At 34.0% G+C, this 22,062-nt stretch overlaps 1 protein-coding gene across 1 annotated transcript in view; it reads right to left on the reverse strand.

Moving 5' to 3' along the window:
* The window catches only part of LOC104546385 (CUB and sushi domain-containing protein 3-like), a gene marked incomplete at both ends in the record, with an annotated part of 30,634 nt that extends 10,897 nt beyond the window's left edge, over positions 1–19,737 (reverse strand). The window contains 5 exons of the mRNA XM_010191766.1: positions 7,883–8,056; positions 9,763–9,957; positions 16,208–16,396; positions 19,011–19,157; positions 19,549–19,737. Coding sequence (XP_010190068.1) covers positions 7,883–8,056; positions 9,763–9,957; positions 16,208–16,396; positions 19,011–19,157; positions 19,549–19,737 — 894 coding nt within the window. The remainder of the gene's footprint in view (positions 1–7,882; positions 8,057–9,762; positions 9,958–16,207; positions 16,397–19,010; positions 19,158–19,548) is intronic.
* Positions 19,738–22,062: the final 2,325 nt, after the last annotated feature.

Consider the following 22,062-nt stretch of genomic DNA (forward strand, 5'->3'; position numbering starts at 1 on the left):
AAAACTGTTGTAGTCACCTTGGAAGGCTACTGAAAACAAAAAATTAAAAGCAATCATATAAATTACATGGGAAATATGGGACAAAGGAAGTGGTTCAAGCAGTAAGCTTGATATTGTACTTCTGACCTGCGTTTACCAGAATGAACGAGAGAAAAAAAATATGTCTTTGCATGGTACAGTGCCAAATACAAACACATCACAAATAGAACATTTACTTCACTGCATTAAGAACTGGGTTATAGATAGAAGAAAAGCTGAAATAAAATTAGCAAATCTTAGGCAAAATCATCATTTAATGATTTGCAAAAATTAGATTATTGTAATTGCTATTTTTTGGGGGGAAAAACATTCTAGTAGTAAATAGCTCACTTAATAGGTTAGGATTCTAGACTACTTTAGGCTCTTCTAGACTAGCTTTATTCATTGTCAACATCTATTTTAGTGCTAGTCGAAAGACTGGCTGTATTCCCATTTTTTTATGATACAGATATAAAAGATCTATACAGAAGTTCTATGAATCCAATTGTGGTCCCTAGGTTTTAATGTAACCTGTAATTTATAATACTGAATGAAAAGAGTCACTTGTCAGTGAATGCTACAATGAAAGAGATTAAATGTGAAGGTTTTACTGAGTAACAGAAATGAGGGGGAAATAAGCACTACAACATTCTCAATGTACAGTTTAGCAAAGGTTGAGAAGAAAAACTACATGAAATATTATTAAGAAACAAAATTAATCAAAAAGTAGAAATGAAGAACTAATAGTAGAATTAATAACATGTGAGCACCAAATAAATTATCTAACTTGACATGAAATCCAGGCCTAGCAATGAAGAATGAGCATAGTAACTTAGTGTCAGAACCTTCAAAACCACAGCTGCAAATCAGGTTTCTAAAAAAAAAAACAGTGACGAGAAAGAAGTTATTTGCTTGTATGTTTTTACAAAAGTTTTAGGTATTAAAAGAGTGACAGAAAGGCTACAATTCAGAGGATACATAGCCATAGAAGCTTTTCAGTGACTGAAAGTTGATTGGGAAAACATAAATACTACTGTTCCTTTGTCCTTACCTGGTAGAAAGGTACAGTAACTCCTGAGTATGCATACCTTACACCGAAATAAAAGAATTTAAAGAGAACTTTCCAGCTTTACTTCTCTACCCTTCTCTTCCAAATACATAAATTACAAATAACATAAACGTGTATATATTTCAGTTCATTATTTACTTGATCCACAATATATATAAATTTAATATCTTTTCATCCCATCTAATATGATTATCTAATATCCCCACTGGTGCTTTCACTCATTAATGTATACAAATTTTATAAACTGATCTTCTGGAAAAAAAACAAAAACCAAAAACCATCTTTTCATCCCTTCTCACATAATCTTTCAGTTATGAATTGAATGGAGGTGCTAAATGGCAGATCCTTAGCTGCCCTGCACACTCTCCACAGCACTGACTGATTCATACACTGTCAGCTTACATGGTTGCTCTGCCCCAGACAGTATCTCTGCCCTGTATATCTTTCTACCTTGTTGACAAAACTATTGGACATCTGTTTTCTCATGTCTTCATATTTACTCCGTTAGTCACTAATGACTCATTAGTGTTTAGAATTGGTATTTTTGTATGAAAAAGAGGAAAACAGTGTTGAGTAAAAATGGGGTAAAAATTCCGCAGCTAAGTCACAGGTTGTGTCTACATTAGCATTATGGTTCAGAGTCTCCTTGTAAGTGTGTACCGAGTGGTTTTGCTATGAATAAACTAGTTTCCTTACAGAGGAAGCATATTGAAAAGCTCAACTTTAGGTGCACAATATAAGTGTTCTATCTCATTTTGGAGAGAAAGAGATTGAAATTATTGATAGGTCCTTTTGACAACTTAGAACCATATAAGTAATGGTGATATTTAGCCCAGAGGACTAGACCAGATACTGTCAAAGGAAAATTCTCTGAACTGTATGTAATGTAGATACAGAGAATTCAGAAGCAATTATTTGTCACAGGATCTACACCTTTCTGCTCATTTATTTTTTGATGCAGATAAAGGCACAGTATGTGAGATTTACTATTTCTCTTAGGAGAAGAGATGAAAGGTATTCCTGATATTATTGTATGGTGCATATGAACAAGTGCTGATATTTAATGATCATTCTAGCTTTTTTCTGCTACCTGTCTGTCTTTATTGAAAACTCCTTTAATATTAGTCATGTATTGGAAATACACCTCTTTATATTTTATTGATCAAATAAACTCCATTCTTCATTTCTGCATTTTAATTCATATAGATACTTAGCATTTTATAAAGGTGTGTTTATTTCTGAGTGAACTAAATATAATAGCTTTTAATAAGATCAAGATTAACAGGAACACATCACATTTTACAGACCTTTCAAAAATTAATCACATTTCATGGTTTATCTTGATTTCAGATTTAATACTAACTTAACACACCTACCATTCCAGCAATTTCTGATTCTTCCTAGACATATGTAGGAAATTACAACAAAGAATTTTGGTAAATAAGGGAGAATATATCATCAGATTAGTTTTATTGATATGTTTAGCTGTCAGGAGGAATTGTAAATGAAGATGGAATTAAGAAGTTAGGGTTAAGCATAGTCCAAGCTGAGCTAAAAAGGATGAATTCACAACTTCAAAGAAATTTGAAAAGCTGGAGTAAGCTCACCAATCAAGAAAGAAGAAAAGTTTGCATAAGATATCTTTCCTCTAATAAGTCTGACAAATGCTTGAAAATAATGGGGGTTTTTTTCTCCAGTTTTCACATGGTTTTAATTGATGTGATGTCTAAGCATCTTCTAAAATTACCTTCAGTCGTGTAATTAACACAACTGAGAATCTCATTAAAATTAGATACCACTTCAAAGTATGAAAATTTGTACATTACATTAACAATGAGCAAGGTCCTAGAAAGAAATCAGAATGCTTTGGAATAATCTAAGAAAACAGCTGTTGCTTTAAAGTAGAAGAATTGTATCCAACAGAAATGCTTTACAAAGCATGCTATATTTTTCTTTCTTAGCATTATTTTGTCTTTGTTTTAATTAGGTTTTCTGAAATGGTAATCAAAATAATAAAGGAAATATTTCAAAAGTCAACAAATTACCTCAAGAAAATTAATTTCTTGATCACACACTGATCTCCACCACATCAACTTCTATCCACAGTCACTTTAAAAATGTGCTGCTTTCTGGAAATACCTATGTATTTCCTCCTGCCACAGTACAGTAGGGAAAAAAAAAGAGTCCTTATCCTCAAATCATGATATTTTATGTAAAAGCAATGATCTCCTTATAGTGGTTTTCCTTAGAGTTAATAACAAGTCTGAAAACAGTGCCAATGAAGAAGGAGAAGAAAATCTCAGTGTTAGAGAAACCTTAGGAAATGAGGAAAAGTTCAGAAATTTTCTTCATAATTTACAAATAACTTAAAAAATCAGAAAGTATTATTGAAAACCCTACATATTTCCACTCCAGTAAATGCTCAGTTTAATAAATAGCTGATTACAGGCACTAAATGAAATAAACATATAAAAACCTTGAAATTTTTTGTTAGGAAAATATATGTTTTAATTATTACTGTTACTCATGTCAGTAAATTAAGGCAAATAAAATTACATCATAAATAAAATAACGTAAATATGCTAAGTTTTCTTATAAACAGAAAAAAACCCAATTAATTACTTCATCAAATATTAAAATATTTTTTTCCTTGAGGAAAGTGTATAACAAAATACACAGATTTGTCATTCTCTTCTCATAAATAAGACATTCAGTAGAAATCTAGTCTGTTTTTTGGAATGTTTCTGCAGGATTTATGACATAGACTTTCCCCCAGAAATGGATTTAATGTTTTCAACGTAAGAAAAGATCAAGTACAACAAATTGTGAGAGGCAGTCTGTAACCTTGGAGAGACAACAGTCATGTTTTTTTGTATTTGACTGTTACTTTATTTTAAAAGACTAAAGTGATTTTTTCACCATAGAATCTTGTGAAGCCTTTATTTGGTTTGAAGACTTCCACAACAGATTTACTTCAGGAGCTATCTGTTGTTTTGTTTTGCTTATTTTTTTCAATTTCAACATTGTTTCTTTTCACTCGCTAAGGAGTGAGAATACTGATGCAGAACTCAATTTCCAACTACATTCAGTCAAGGAACAAACCAAGATCATTACATTAATATGATTACTTACACAGTACTACATTGTTATTTAGTGTTCTCCAAAAAAATGTGAGGTTCAGAAAGTAGGGCAGTTGTGTTACATGTCCTTCTCCTTGTAATAAAAGAAGCAGGAACGAAAAAAAGACAAAAAAAGGCTGTGAGAACTATCAATATAATCTGACACTATTACGGCTGTCATTAAAATAATGCAGTACTATCCACAATGTCATGGAATTTTATTTGTTGTAATACAATTTGGATTTAAGCTGATTTAAAGCTTATCTATATTCTAGATATCTTCTACATCTAATTAGGTTCAATACTAACTAGTTTTAGGTTCTGTTGCTGATACTTATATTCTTATTTATTCCACCTTTCATAAATTTTTTGAATTATACATATCTGGAATGAAAATTAAGTTGTCTAACAGAATGATTAAACAAAATGGTCTGCATAGGACTTCTGAAAAAATAGCTTGTATTTCTGAACAAAATACAATACTTGAAAAAGGATATTATTTTATCCTGTAGGATAACTAGATTTTTCAGCAAGTAAAAGTGGAAAGGCTCTAAGATAAACAATAAAAACAAGGTTTATGGTTGTGAGGAGAAAAGCTTTAGAAGTAGAAAGTGAAATTTAATTTTTTCTCTTAGTATTTTTCAGTGATTGAAATCACAGAATTTATTCATAATTTACACATAAATGTGTTTGTCGGATCATTACAATACCCACTCTGTAGGTCTTCCTGATGTATTTTATCTCCTTTCTCCCATATTCTACCATTTCTTTCTTTTCCTCCATTTCCTCCACCTTTTGACATTTTCTTTTTCAACTTTCTTAAATAAATTTCCAAATTCTGATTTGTTATTTGCTGAACCTATCCATCTATCTTAAGTCTCAAATTACTTGTTGAACAAACAAGGATTGAACTGAGTTAGTCTTGAGTCTTCCCAGAAAGCTCATTCCTGCACAGTGATGTAGCACAGCAGGAAGTGTTGCTGTAAGAGTAATTATGGTAGCTATTACTCTCTCCTTTTTATAAATTTGCTGTCACCAGAGTTTCTAGCTCCTTATTTCTTTTTCGACAAGCTGTACATGGTCTTTTGTATACTATATATGATGTATACTACATTCTATTTTTAAAGTATTTTTTAGTCATGCTGTCTTCAACAGTTTACCATCATTAAAGCTCTGAGTATATACATTTGAAAATTTACTGTCGTCCTATTAGCCTGCTACAAAAGGTATCTTTTAGATTGCTGTTTTCACCTCTAGTCATGTAGTTGTTTTAACAAAATTTCTTAACTTTTTATTGTTTCTGGACATTATAGTATATGAACCTAATAAATCTCTTTTGAGAAGTAAGTTTTGTTTCATTTGAAGAGATTTATTATTATTAAGGGTCTTCTTTTAAGTTCCAAGTAAAGATTTTGCAACTCATTATATTATTAAGTTTATATTACATTTTTATTTTTAAAGGCAAATGTAGGAAAAAGTCATTCTGTGCTGACCTTCACTTGGCACGAATTTATTCTGGCAAAATTCTTAAACACAGGCATTTTTCCAAGGTGCTATTCACAAATAGCAGACAATTTAGCTGGATTTAGATTAATATTTCTCCAATGAAAATTTTTATGTGTCTCTAAACTTCAAGAGAATCATAGAATCCTAGAGTTGCTTAGGTTGGAAAAGAGTTTTAAGTAAAATCTTTAACCTAGCACTGCCAAGTCCACCACCACTAAACCATGTCCCTAATTGCCCCACCTACACATCTTTAAAATACCTCCAGGGATGGTGACTCAACCACTTCCCTGGGCAGCCCCTTCCAATGCTTGATCATCCTTTCCAGTAATGATTTTTTTCCAAATATCCAATCTAAACCTCTTCTGGCACAACTTGAGGTCATTTACTCTTGTCCTATTGCTTCTTACTAGGGAAAAGAGACCAACACCCTCATTACAACCTCCTTTCAGGTGGTTGTAGAATGTAATAAGCTCTCATCTGAGCCTCCTTTTCTCCAGGCTAAACAATCCCAGTTCCCTCAGTCGCTCCTCAGAAGACTTGTGCTCAGTGAGCAGCTCAAAACCGAGCACAGTATTGAAGGTGCAGCCTCACCAGTGTCAAGTACAGAGGCACGATCACTTTCCTGGCCACACTATTTCTGATGCAAGCTAGGATGCTGTTGGCTTTCTTGGCCACCTGGGCACACTGCTGGATCATAATCATTCATCTGTCAATCAACACTCCTGTGTCCTTTTCTGCCAGGCAGCTTTCCAGCCACTCTTCCCCAAGCCTGTAGCGTTGCATGGGGTTGTTATGACACAAGTGTAGGACGCAGCACTTAGCCTTGCTGAATCTAATATGACTGGTCTTGATCCATCGATCCAGCCTGTCCAGGTCCCTCTGTAGAGCCTTCCTACCCTCAAGCAGATCAACACTCCCAGTGTCACCTGCAAACTTACTGAAGGTGCACTCAATCCCCTCATCCAGATCATTGATAAGGATAGCTGTTACCTTTGCAGATAAAACAGTAAAATGAAAAAAAAAAGTGTCAGAATACTTTGATTACACACATACTGTGGTGCCCTAATATTTAGATTTAAAACAGTCTGTCTACAATTTCTGACAACTTAGAAGAAAAAGATAATCAAACACTAAGATCTTTTCTTTTTCCCCGCCTTCTGAGTGGCTTTCATTATAAAAGTGAAACATAAACAAAGCCTGTCTGTTCCCCTCAGCTATATGTCAGGAAACTTTCCCGCTTCAGACTTGCTGATTGATAAGCAACACTTTTGCTCATTCATGTGTCATTGAAATTAAGTTTAAGGGAAGATTTACACCGCATAGTGCTGTATTACAGAGAGAAGATTATTTGGTCTGGAGAGTAGTTTGAAAGGTAAACAGGAATCTGCACAAAGAAATATTACAACAAAACTCTGTACTTAAGGCATATACTAGTTCAGATTCTTCTGAAAGTATCAGTTTATGGATATTCTTTTATAGTCTCACGCCTCCACAAATGACAAGGGGCAATATGACTTTCACATTGCATTCAAAAATCTGAACACTATCATAGCTTTGATTTCAACTGAAACTAACATTTAAATTGGATACAGGGTTAAAATCAATGCCTCTACAGTTAACATAATACCCAGATCAAGGTGCACATGACAACAATGAATTAAAAAGAAGCCCTGAAATTGTTTCACTGAGGTCACATGGGTATATTATTCATAAACTTTCAGGGACTGATGTCATAGTATTTTAAATAAATTAAGATGCCTAAACATGTACAAATAAAGGATGTATAATTCTATAAATAATGTCTGGATAGTGATTTTCTCTCAGAAATAAGGCTGCAGTGGTTCTGTGAAAGTTTCAAGAAACACCTTTTTTGGTTTTTTGAGGTTTTTTTTGTTGGGTTTTTTGGGGGGTTTTACCCTAGAGACATGCAGCAATCAAGTGACACAAGTTTTGCATGTGGGGAAGATATTGGAAAAGGCATCCAATCTGTGAAAAGGTAACCATAGCTATAATTTGGTAAGTAACAACTCAGCCACACTGTTTATGCAGCATTTTATGCAGAACTCTCTTCAGTGTCTGTGCTAACAGGAAGAGACAAACTGATTTGCTTTTCTTACTTTTGTTTGCTAGAGAGAAAGAAAATAGGAAGCCTTGACAGTAGTATTCATACCTAAACATCTGGTCTCAATTCCGCTCCAGAGTCCAGAAGACAGACATTCCCTCACGGCAGAGCCAACTAGTATGTATCCTGAGTCACAAGTAAATATAGCTGTAGATCCGTATGTGATTTGAGTTCCAATCTTATTCCCATTTGGAGGTGTGGGAAGTTCTCCACAAGAAATAACTTCATGGCAAAACCAAGACAAAACAGAAATGTACATCTGAGTATCACAAACACCCATACAAAAATACTTATCAACCACTAATACTTATCAACCACTAATACTTATCAAGCAGTCAACTAGATAAATGAATTTCACAGCTTGACGCATTTCTGCTCTGTAGAAAAAATGTATTAAAAACTCTGCATACAAAGATATTACTTCCCCAGAAATAAAACTTGAGAAAGAGGGGACGGAACACTAATTAAATCTTTCTTTCTAAAGTTAAAAACCCTCACCATCCATACCATTATTAATTGCTATTTAATTACTTTGGTTTTATCAACAGCTTTTTTTTAATATTGAAAAATCTCAATTTTTGTCATTTCAAAAATTATGTTTCTTAGGAAAGATTTCATTTTTATCTCCTAACTCATAACAAAATTCTTGCTTTAGCATTCACATAATATGTTGTTACAATGATTGAAAGATCTTTATGGAATTCGTATTTATTTAGAATTCAAAAAATCTTTTCATTCAGATTCATAATTTTTCTTTAATAATTTTCTTTTAGTAATTAGCAAAAACAACTGTATTATTGAACAAGATGGTGAATTATCTAAAGGAAAAAGTGCACTTTATGCTAAAAAAGTGGTAATATTGCAAACAAAACTTCCCAAAACGTAGTGAAAAATGATTTTTTTTTAAAGGGGTACAAATACATACATAGTATGCAAAATATTGATACACACAGAGAGAGATAGATACATTTATAGACACAATTATTTAATATTAACAGAAGTGAAATATTGCTATTAACTTTTTAAAATCTTCTAAATTATAAATGAAATTTCCAGTAGATTATAAAACAATCAAAATTCAGGTTAATTTCCAACATAATTAATCTGTTTTTTTCAGCCCTTTTTTTATTAGTTTCAAATGTATTCTCAAAAAATCTGAATATATTCGAAGCCATAGTTATCTGGCTTATCTAAACTTTTTTCTGATTTTAGATACGTGAGGATTTATACACATGCATGCAGATACACACAGTTTAGGTACATGCACCAAAACCACAGTCATATTCCCTTCTATCAGTGAACAACATGTGTTTCACAGAGAGGAAGCATTAAGGGCTTCAAAGCACCTCAGTTCTGAAAAACAGTTGTATAAATCTGAATATATAAAGAAATCCATGTTCCACAGGGTGGGGGAGAGGAACACAATTGTAGCCACAGATTTAGCTTGTTTAAAGTATCTGACTATTCATTGTTTGTTTTTTTGAAAAGTAGCTATTGAAGGTTATCATGATAGCAGCTAATGATAGGAATGGTGTTGACTTGTACACTGTATGGTAACCAGTTGAATGGAAGGATTACTTTTTTATCAAGTGTGCAGACAGGATACAAAATTTTTTCTTGTTTCTAGACTATACAGCATTCTCTGACCTAGAAAAACATATATGAAAATATTTTCTATTATTTAATTGTACCTTTATACATTTAGGGACCTTTGAAATCCAGAAGCATGCTTACAGATATTTCTTTGTCACTAAACCTAATGGATTATATTTGTAAATAATAGCCTTTAGGAAAGCCAAGAATTCCAGACAGGAAACATTTTTCTAATTAAGTTATTACAATATTTAATTAGTTAATTTTTAATTAATCCAAATAAAATATTCTTATCTGAAGTCTGTACAGCAGATGCAGATACAATATGTACTCACTTTGGCAGTAAGGACGCTCATTTCTCCAACTCCAGGTGCCATTAGCAAGACACTCAATAGATGCTGGTCCCAAACCATAATACCCTGGATCACAGCTGAAAACTACTTTAGTTTTGTACTCATAATGTGAACCATTAACTATTTTCCATCTTCCATGTTCCAGTGTAAAAGAATTGATGCTTGGACATGTAACAACTTCCAAAATAACAACAAAAAAAGAGTTATTTATGGCTTAGTACAGGCAAATTAGGAAAATCTGTGCCATTATTAATTCAGAAATATATTTTAAAGACAGTGACATAATGTTTAAAGAGCAAGGTTGTATTTGAAATTGCCTGCGGTTAGCAGGTGTGAGTTCTCTCATTTAATTAATAATGATCAGTGGCCCAAAGCAGTGACTGTGCATGAAGAGCTATCCAATTGGTGTAGATAGAATCTAAAACATTGGATTGCTGTACATTGGCAGTCATGGAACTCCTATGACACTTTACATTAGACAGGATCTTTACTAAAAAGTTAGCTACATTTCAATATAGGAATTATTTTTCTACCCAGGTAAATTCTATGAGATCTTAAAGATTCATTTGGAGACGTTGCACATTGGTGTCAGGTAAAATAATATCCATATCCAAGATGGTTTATCATCAGCTACATATTTCTATCTCATGTCTTAATTCTACGTGTTCTTCTCAAAAAAACAAAAATGTTCTATAACCATAATCTAATATAAAAATTTTAACAAGCATAACAATGTTTTCCATGATCAAAAGTCACAGAAGAAAAAATCTGCTGGATAATAGTTTCTTTCTCTCTTTAGATAGAAGAAAATGCATGAGGGAATGCAATTTCTAGGAACAAGAAAAAAAAAAGAGGAAAATTCTTGAAAATTATTCTAGGGTATGTTTTCCTTCCTTTCCCAAATTGTTTTCACATTTCTGTTATAACTTTGACAATATACGCTTCTGTTTGGGACTGAATGTGCATTTTCTCTTCAGTGATGCTCCCCCAAGTTCAGATGGTTTAGGTTTATAATGATCGGTTGAGTATAAAAAATAAGCAGGAGTTTCAAACAAGTATCCTAGAGTGCCAGAGACTTTGCAATTCTGAACAGAAAACTGGAGTTATTAACAGTATATGAACTGTGCAGCTCTGACTGAAGAGAGCTTTTACATAAACCTCTGCAATCATTAACATTGATTTAGCTGCAGATTGATTATCAGTTTCAGTTTATTTTATAATCTCTAGTGTTTTTCTTCTACTGTCACAGAATGCTTCACTATGTAGCTCAAATATATACATTTCAAATATGTATTTCACAATAGTTTAATACTAGCAGTTATTCATAGATTGAAGTGACCTGAAGGTGTTTATTTTTTTTTAATGTAATGTGAAGATTTGCACCTTGGATAAATAAATAAAATGTAGTCAGGTTCTTACTCACTGAAGAGTTTTTACATGTTACTTACCAACACAGCGAGGTGTTTTATTGTGATTGCTCCAGGTACCGTCAGGCTGGCAGACTGCAGTAGTAAGTTCCTTGGCTGATAGTCTGTATCCATCATTGCAAAAATAAGTAACGTGGGTGCCAACTAAGTAATCTGTAGTTAATATCCCACCATATAATGGAGCTTTAGGAATTCCACAAGATATTGCTGAGTACAGAGAAAGACACAGTTATTTTCTATCTTCTTCAGCATAAGCTTCTGCTTATCTCAAAGGTTTTATACATTGTAACATCAACAGTCTTAAATTCCTTAAAAATACTTTTTAAATCATTTAAGCCTACAAATAAATTCCCTTAAAATTTTAGGGAATTAAATCTCAGGTAGCTTTTGTCATTTGATAGAGAATGTTAAAAATAAGAACAATGATTCATAACTCTGCAGCTATTCATTCAAAATGCAGAAGATAAAGAAGAGGTAATAGAGAATATCTGGAAAAAACATGATCAGCATGGTTGAATGAGTAAAGCAATCTCTCAACCAGTCTGAGACATTAGGAATCTAGTTTGTACTTCAGGTTTCTTCCGTCAGATGTACTGTATGACCTCTGGCAAAGCACTAAAATTAACATTCAACGTTCTATTTTTCCCTCCTGAAAAGCAGGAAGAAAACGCCCTTTAGAAAAAACTGGCAAATGAAAGTGCAACTCATTTTCTTTCTTCTCCCCCCCGCCCCCCCTTCCCCACTAATTATTCATCAGAAGGAAAGTACCAAAAAAAGATCTACCTCTAAATAATGCTCCATCTATTTTGGGAATAAAATAAAAACTAAATCTTTTACACATTTTAACATCATTCATCAACTACAGGTCAGATTCAAAAAAAAGAAAAAGGGGGCTTAGGCACGTAACTCTTAAGTACTTTTCTTTGAAGTGCAATGTTGAACTCTAAGAGATCATTTATCCTACCTAAACAGAGATATTAAAAGTGAAGGCTTTCAGACTGATTTATTTTTACCCCTATTGTGAGTTGATCTGACATAAGACAGATCTGCTTCATAAGCAATATAACAACAGTATGGCACTGTACCAAACCTAATTATCACACCTGAGACATAGGTAAAGAGCTAATCCTATCACAACTTGCAGAAAAGAGGTGCTAGGATCAAGGTTAAATTATGCTTTGATTGCCATAAAAAGAAACTGCATATGACAAGTAATTTTTTTTTAAATAAGGACACACTATATTGAAGAAGAAATCACAGGAAACTATTATTATTATTTCGCTCATGACCTCATCTGGACAGCCACAAAAACATATATTTTATGGCTATCACAATGTCCATTGACAACTAGAGACAAACAAATGTTTAGAAGAAAACAAGAAAAGGAGAAGAAAACTGTGATTAGGAGATAGTGAAGGCCTCAAGACAGTCATTGAATTCCATCTTCCAAAAGGTATTAGGACATGATCCCAGGGGGATGAAAGGTGACAAGTTAACTAAATCCGAAGGTCTTATTCCACTTCTTACTAAACATTGGACAAAGCTGTACTATTTCACCTGATATCACTAAAGAAAGAAACTGAGCCTCCATGACACTAAAATGAAAACATATGACCAAGTTGATGTTTATTATATCTCTAATTCCTCAATAGTCTGGATTGCAGCAGCCAACATTAGGCAGACCTATCCACAGAAAGATGAGGATAACCAAAAGCTGATATACCCAAGGTATAATCAAAGAACACTGTTTACTGTATAAGTGGCCAACGTAAGCTTTTCCTTCCAAATACCATGTTAAAAATAAGTTTCAGACAATAACAGAGTTGCCAAAACCAAGTTCACCACCATTTACACCAGGGTCAGCAATCAGCAGGGTATAAAAACTAATATACACCTGCAAAATACTTGCAACATGTTAACAGCTGTTGCTTATGATCCTAAGCACCAACAAATGCTACAGCACTACTTGTTCTCATAATGCAAATTCTTCCTCTTTTAGCAATCATCAAAAGAGATATCAGATATTTTGTAGATACAAATTGAGATGTTTTATGTCTACCATTGAGATTAACTACTCCTTTAATTTTTAAAAATCTCCATTAATGACTTTATGAATTTTGAGTAATATTATCCATGTTAACCAAACTTACCTTGCAGCACAAGACAAATATATTCTTCCATTTCCCTTAAAATTTTAAGAAACAATTTCCCTCCCAGCACACCAAATGTGTGATAACAGCCTTTTATATAAACAACAGAGCTCCTGAGGAATCACTTAATGACATTTTTAGTTTACACCAGTTATGAGTTGAATTTTACATATGTGGAAACTTGAATAGAAATTTAGGTTTTAGTTAAGGGAAAAAATATGAAAAGATCTAGACAAGTTATTGCCACATGGGATAACTTGAGAAGAAAAAAAAGTCAAATATGGAACATCCAGAGTGTTAAAAAACAGGTCTGTCACAGAAAGCTTTGGTCATTATTCGTTAACTTGGGCATTATTTACGATCAACACCATAATTGTAACTGAAACATTAAAATCTACTCTTTGTTCACAAACTTAAGAACGCAGTTCCAATTCCAAAAATACACACATACAGCCCTTGGAAGACCTTAACTTTATTAGTTCTCAAAGACTGCCAACACATTCTAAAGACTTATCTGAAATTTCAAAATTATTATTAGACCAGGATGAAGTTCTTAAATACTCTTTATTAAATGTTAAGGCACTATTAAAAGCTTCTCTGATTACAATTTCTCAAACAGAAATCTGACTATTCATCCTATAAAGGACCTCTTATCCTTGGATTTGCTCTGCCTCCCTTAAGAACAACACTTAGCAGATGTAGCTACCTGTCACATCTCAGGGATACAGGAAAAAAAAAGAGTATCAATGGGTACATCACACTATGCAGTGATATCATTTACTAGCAGCATTTCAGACATAGGCAAGACTACTGAAACTGTTCAGTGACCTACTCTTCTGAACTTAATTACTTAGACATTTAACCTATGAAGAACTAAGAAATGTTATGAAAACTGAATTACCTGCAGATTGCCTTGCAAATCACTTTAAAGGTTGCAAACTATTTCTTTGGCATTTAATAAGTTATTGAGTTTTGACACCTGTCCCAATACAGCCATACACTTGGAAATAAGGAGAAGTCTATTTTGAATAAATACAAGTCTTATTTATCTTATACATAGCTATATCATTTTTCTAATGTATATGAATATTAATATCTCAAACCACAAATATCTCAAGAATCATGTCTAAAAATATAATAAAAATAGAAGGTACTATGCTTTTCAAATTAGCTATTTGTTGCAGACCACTACAAATGTACGTTAGCTTAATTTTTGAGAAAATCATAACTCATCAGGTATCCTACCTAACAATATATTCTTGGTGTTCTCCTTTTTTTTTTTTAATTCTTTAGTATAATTTGCATAACAATCACCAGTTATACAACACTTATGTTTCCTGTTGCAGGCAATTTAGACTCCTGAGCTAGAGAACTCTTCTAGATATAGTGTTACGTTTTTAACTTTACTTAACATCTCTAACTACAGTTCCTGTAAAAGCATTTCCCTGTTATACATATCCATTTCCCTGTTATGATATTATAAAATATTAATGTTGATTTCTGATGAGGCCCATGTGAGATAATGTTTATTTGCAAAAGAAATATTTCATAATTAAAAACAAGAATCATGTAATGCTGGGATAGAAATTTAAAATATAAAAAGTAACTGAGAGTTACTTTGTAGAAACAAATGTTTTAAAATGCTTTGAAGCTGCTGAAATCTACAATAAATTGTAAATATTCAAACATTTATATGAATTCACATTAATTCTTGTATTCAAATAGATTGTTGTAAACGCATTCATTCTTTCATAAGTTTACTGTAATCAAATGTCATAATTCAGTTAAACCTGGAAAACTTTATTGACTTGTGATCAGAGGCTTAATATCATTAAAACTAAGATGAATGCCTGGATGACACTTTGACATTATGATTAATTTAATAAACATCTATATAAACAGAACAGTTAATATCTAAAAGATAGAACAGCAAAAGTTTTTCATTAATTTGCATTATTGTTATCACAGTAATAGAACATTAGACTTCAAAGTAGTTTCCTTTGACTTCTTTTCATGACAGAGGAAGGGCGCCTTTGTAATAAGTTTGAAACAGGTTTCAAGTAATTGCTAAAGTCTGGCTTAAGGTATTTCTTTTTGATTCCTTATGACTCCATTAAGTCTCTTTCACTGAGATATGTTTAGTTCTCTAAATAATGTTAAAAGGCTTTCATCCAAGGTTAAAGTATGTATCTGGATTTGTCAGGTTCTGTCAGTCTTGCAGTGCAAGTGATTTGAAGAATGGCTGCTATTATCTATTTAGAGGTTAGAGATCAAGATTTCTATTCATATACATTTAAGATTTAGAACATTAAAAATTGTTCTAATATTACTCAAGAACATGGGAATAAAAAGCTGTAGTCAAAAAGGCTACTGATGTTCCCTAGTTACAGGAGAGGATGTTACAGTTCCAAAATGAAAAATGTAATGAGAAAGCATTCATTTAAATGCATTCATGAAATATTCTGCAGGCAGTAAAAAATGTCTGCCAAGAAATGGACTTAGTAAAAAACCACAAACCACCACTAACCACTAGCTCTGCTGATTGTAGAGGTATCATTAAAGAATTAATAAAATCTGAGTCCTGAGATTTCTCCTCTCCTATAGTATGATGCCAGTAATTACTAATGTGATTTGTCTGGTAATCTTCATTTAGTAGACAGAAGATAAAGAGAATAAAATGCAATGTATTGTTTTTAAAGATATTGCAAGCATTTTTTTTTCCTTCTACTATTTAAAGAAAAAAGAAATAGTCTAATACTTTTTTTTGCTATGTTAAATTGTCAGCTGTAGCAATCCTACATTCAGGTGTGTGAAACCCATGGAAATGGCTTGAATTAGATAAGAATTTACCTTGACAAGCTGGGACTGGAACATCCCATGAGTAATAACCATATGGAGACTTCCTGCATACAGCAGTACTTTTCCCAATGAGCCGAAAACCTCGATCGCAAGCCCAGCGAACCATACTGTTGAGCTGTCCACCTGTCTGACTGACAATGAAACCATGTGGAGGGGACTCTGGAGTGCTGCAGTAGAGAGCTATAAACATAAATATTGAAAAAATAAAAGATGCATTTAGAATTCAGATGACAAATTCCTGTTGAATTCAGTGGACCTCTGATAAGAAGCTGAAAAAAAATCACTAAAAGTTGCTGCATTTTGTATCCTGATCACACATCCATCAAGGAATTTCACTAAGTATAAAGGAGAAAGAAGAGGGCTTTATAAGGGCTTCAGGTTTTAGAGGCTCAAAGGAAATATAGCGATAGCTCACTTCTGAAAATGTTTCTTTTTCCACCATCTTCTTTTTTAAACCAAGTAAGCTACAGAATTTTTAGTTCACAATGAAATGTATTACATTTGTATAAATTTCAGTAGCATACAAATTTTTTAAAGAAGAAAACATCAAAGGCATACTACATACAATTATTCTCAAATAATGTTTTAATTCTTATCCTAAAGAAGTGGTTTCTTTCAAGTTCTGTGATACAACGAACTGAGGTGAACTAACAAATCTAAAATAGACTGTAATCATATTTATGAATGTCACCATAAAGGCATAGCAAAAACAATGAATTGGGGGGGTGGGGTGGGGGGGGAGGTTTATTTATTTAGAACAGAAAAAGTCCTAGAGAAGTCTTATTTAGTGACTATGAAAGAAAAATCCGGGTATCTTCGTGAGAGCAAAAAGAACTTTAAAAGATATAGTTATAATCTGAAAGGATTTATGTATTTCAAGTCTCTCTGACATTAAAGATTGCTTACTTATGCAGTTGTTATGCTTATATTTCTTTCAACTCCTTTATTCATTAAGTCATGAGTAGATAGTCACCTGGTTTCGGCTACCTTACCAAAGTAGTCAACCAGAAAGGACTTATAACCTGGTAGCCAGTTTAAGATAAATGTTGTCTGTTTAAGAATTTAACTTGGTCTCTTATCATTTTGGTTCAAGGACTGGTTAGCCAAATGGCCATTTTCCCATCTTGTAAGAAAGAAAATTAAATTGGAAGTTTGTTTCCAAGTAACTCCTTCATGCTTTGAAGAAATGCTGGTGACTATTAGAACCTATTTTATCAGGCAGAGAAGTGCTGCTTCACTTGCTCTTCAAGGTTTTCCATGTCCCATGACTTCAGGTCAATGGTTTTCTCAGGCAAAGGCTTCCTCTGATCAGGAGTCATGTGGATGTTTGTTTACACTTTATTAAACCAAGCAGCAGAATGAGAAGTACTGCCATATCTTTTCAGAGCACATACTACGAAAATATTTATTTATTTACTCTAAATTGCTTCCTGTCCTTGGAAAAGCTAGAGATATAGACACCTCTAGTTCTTTAGTCTATAAGAAAAAAAATGGGTATTTTCTAGGTGATACAGATCACTAGCAAATATTTCCTGCCTACTTCTCAATAGTTCTCTTGCTGTCATTAGGCAAAAAAAATTGAATGAGGAAAAAACAAACAAACCACCAGCAGAAAGAAGAATTTTATATCCATTCTGTGTTGCTTTCTCCACTTTGTAAAGTGAAATTGTTTTATGCCAATAACTTTTCTAGTACCTACAGATACTATTCCCAGTACCTTTACTTTTGTGTATTTCAGATAAATAGACTTTTGTAATTGCTGTGAATTGCAACAGATGTACTTTAGCTTGACTAATGAATATTATTAGAACATAAAACGTTATATTATGTAATAATACTATAAAAGAAATAATATAAAAATCAATCTTTATTAATTATAATCTTTATACACTATTCATAAATATGTTCATTTGAATTAATAAAACACACCATGTTGGATTTTTTGCCATATTCACTGATCTCTTCTAATACAGTTTGCTGCTTCTGTTAAACCATAAATCAAAGAGTTCAGTCCTTCAGGGTCTCATATTTTTCCACCTTATAGATGCTCACAGAATCACAGAATATTAGGAGTCGGAAGGGATCTTGAAAGATCAGCTAGTCCAACACCCCTGTCAGAGTAGGATCACCTAAACTAGGTCACATAGGAACGCGTCCAGGCGGGTTTTGAATGCCTCCAGAGAAGGAGACTCCACAACCTCTCTGGGCAGCCTGTTCCAGTCCTCTGTCACCCTCACAGTAAAAAGTTTTTCCTCATGTTCAGATTGAACCTCCTTTGCTCCAGTTTGCTCCCATTGCTCCTTATCCTATCATTGGCTATCACTGAGAAGAGGCTGACTCCTTCCTCCTGACACTCCCAACTTCGTGTCAACTGCAAACTTACTGAGGGAGCACTCCTGCTTTGTTGTCATGTCTTCCTCTGTCTCACCAAATGCATTAATGAAGAATTGCATAAAGATCCAGTATGAAGAACAGAGGCACATTAGGGCAAATAAATGATGAGAGGGAGAAGGAGGAAGCTGATTCTTTCATTTGTAGTACTTGCTTATGCCATTTTAAAATCCTGTGAAACATTTGCTTAAGTCTCTACAGAGCACACGTGTTTTCATATATCCTGCTTAGGATGTATAAGGCTTTTTTTCCTCACAAGATCAAAGCATCATCAGGTTCATATATAAAACAGATTGGATTTTCTTTCAGTCTGGGCAATTAATATTACAAAATATAGTTTACATTACCCTTTTCATCTAAATAAATATGTTCATACACATTAAAGAAAGTCTGATTTACATACCTATATATCTTATTCTAAAACCTCTTTTATTGGTGCCATGATCTGCTGACCATCGGAGAAATACTTCATGGCCATTGCTGGTTATATTTAGAGAAGATGAATAGTCCCCACTGAGAGAAATGAGCAATGGGCTATGACTATTTGGTCCTTGAAACAAGGAAGAAAAGAAAGAAAAAAAAGAAGTTACAAAGTTTAAAATAACATACAGTAAATAATATGCACACAGTTAATATACAGAGGAGACTTCCTCCAAGCAAGCGGTAGATTAATCTGAATTACAAATGGAAGCTGACGTTACATGTTATACACTAGAGAGTACATATTTGTTCAGAAACAAAATTTTTTCTAAACTTAATTAATGCAGTACAATTTTGAAATGCAGTAATCTAATTGTCATTTTTAGAACAAAGAAATGCTTATTTAATATTTTATTGTGAAATAATATGGTATGCATAAACAATAATGATTACACAGATGCAATGGAAAAATACACATATACAGAAAAAGTATCATCCGAAGTAGTGCATCCTATAGTTACCATCAAACACCTCAAGTATATCAAATTCCTTTTCTGTCTGGAAGAATTCAAAGAACATGCTGATATTATAACCCTTTTCCACAGTAATGGTCCATGCACACATCTGAAGGTTTGGGTAGCTGTCAGGATACCCAGGGCTCAAAATAACTCCTGTTGAATCCAGACGCATTTCATTGGCTGGACAGAGCACTGTGAAACAGAAAGATTGGTTAAAAAATCTAAAGCCCGCTATTTGTGTTTCATGCAATTGGCAAGATTTTCCTGAGTTTAAAAGATCTGCATTACTCATTTAATTTCAAAATGACTGACAAAAAATTAGAAACAAAGTCAACTAGTAGAACAACTAAAATAATGTTTACCTTGAAAATAAGTCCTGCAACCCTCAGAAGTTATCAATTCATAACATTTTTCTTCTTTCGTTCTCTTCAAGAGAAGATATTCTTGTATGCTGTGCTTAGTTACCTAAATTGTTGCGTTGTTCAAAAAGTGAACCATAGATTTTTTTTTCCCCTCAGAGTACAATTACTGTCAGCAATAATTACAGGCAAAGTCATGCACTGAAAGCAAAATTTGAAGATACTGTGATTTTTGGTTGTCAGAGTCTAAAAAAGGGTAATCAAACCCTCTCACAATCTGTATAAAGCAGCACCTAAATTTTGAGATCCTTCATCAAGTTCCAAGAACATTGATGTACCTATACATAATGTAAGCACTATTCAGACATAATGCCTTTGGTCTAGAAAAAAAAAGACACATCTCAGTCTGAGATTTTGTTGCTCAGAAGAACTAATTAGATATGAAGATGACTTGTGCTAATCCAGCTACCTAGGTTTTAGATTCATTGAAATCACAGAAAACAATAGGTTTTTGCCTTTACATGCAATTAAAAACACTTGAAATTCTATTTTTCCTTTGCCTCACCTAATACAGACCCTTTTCTTCCCTATCTCTTATGAAAAGAAACAGCAAAGAATAGTTCTTAAAATCAAAGTATATGAATAGCAGTCAAGACATTCGTGTTATAATCCCAAATGAGCTAGAGAATCTCAGACTTACTTTGGGCCATAAATCTAACTGCTCCTTCTTTTGAAAACAGGTACAACAGTTTACCATATGAGAAACACTTTCTGAGGCAATAAAGATCAAATTACACATACATGGCTAGACTTCGCGAACGAAGATAAGGGAAGGACACTACCCACGCTTGCTGCAAGCGTGCTGATGGCTAAAAAGGCCAATGCGGGATAGGCAAGTCCGGTTGCAAAGGGCACAGCAGAAAGTCTCCTTAGAGGGTATTGGGAAGGTACAGTTCCTTCTGTGTTGTCTTTTCTCCTCGAGACTAATTCTACATGCATTCTCAAAGGAGACAGCAGCGTCATGAACGGTGTGTCTCCATATCTCCCAATTGGAGGCCAGGGTGGACCACTGATGGTAGTCAATATGGTCAAAACTGAGGTATTGTTTCAGGAAGTCCTTGTATCTCCTCTTTGGGGCTCCTCTGTTGTGGCAGCTGGTGGCGAGTTCACCATAGAGCACAATCTTAGGGAGGCGGTGATCCTTCATCCCAGAGACGTGCCCTGCCCAGTGAAACTGCGTCCTCAGCAGCATGGCCTCAATACTGGTGACTCCTGCCTGTTCAAGGACAGTGACATTAGTCACGTAGTCAGTCCAGTTGATGTTTAGGATTGTACAGAGGCAGTGCTGATGGAAGCGTTCTAGGAGTCGCAGGTGGTGATGGTAGATGACCCATGATTCGGACTTGTATAAAAGACAGTAGACAGTACAATGGCTCTGTAGACACTAATTTTTGTACTTTTCTTCAGGTGTTTATTGCACCAGGCTCTTTTATGGAGTTTTCAGAAAGCTCTATGTGCCTTTGCTAACCTGTTGTCAATCTTACCATCCGAGGAAATGATACTTCCTAGATAGTTGAACTGCTGGACTGACTTAAGCTCTGATTTGCCTACGGCAATGTGGGGGTGATGGAAGACTTCCTGAGGTACAGGTTGGTAAAGAACTTCTATCTTCTTCAAGCTGACTTCCAGCCCTAAAAGCTCAGCAGCCTCTGCAAAGCAGGATGTTAAGCACTGCAGAGCTGCTTCTGTATGAGCAATGATGGCAGCATCGTCAGCCAAAAGCTGCTCGTGGACAAGGTGATTAAATGTCTTAGTGTGGGCCTTCAGTCACCTTAGGTTGAATAGGCTCCCTTCGGTAAGATATCGGATGTAAATGCCGTTATCTTCATCGAGGTCTGCCGTGGCCCTTTGGAGCATCATGCTGAAGAAGATTGTGAATAGAGTTGGTGGAAGAACGCAACCTTGTTTCACACCATTGGTTATTGGGAAGGGCTCAGAGAATGCATTGCCATACTTGACTTGGCCACGCTGATCCTCATGTAACAGGATAATCATTTTGAGGAACTTGGGAGGGGATCCTAATCGTTCTGCTCACAGTGTCAAAAGCTTTAGTGAGGTCAACGAAAGTTACATAGAATCCTTTGTTCGGTTCCCTACA

Source organism: Mesitornis unicolor, unplaced genomic scaffold (assembly GCF_000695765.1).
Source record: "Mesitornis unicolor isolate BGI_N332 unplaced genomic scaffold, ASM69576v1 scaffold8569, whole genome shotgun sequence".
NCBI lineage: Eukaryota > Metazoa > Chordata > Aves > Mesitornithiformes > Mesitornithidae > Mesitornis > Mesitornis unicolor.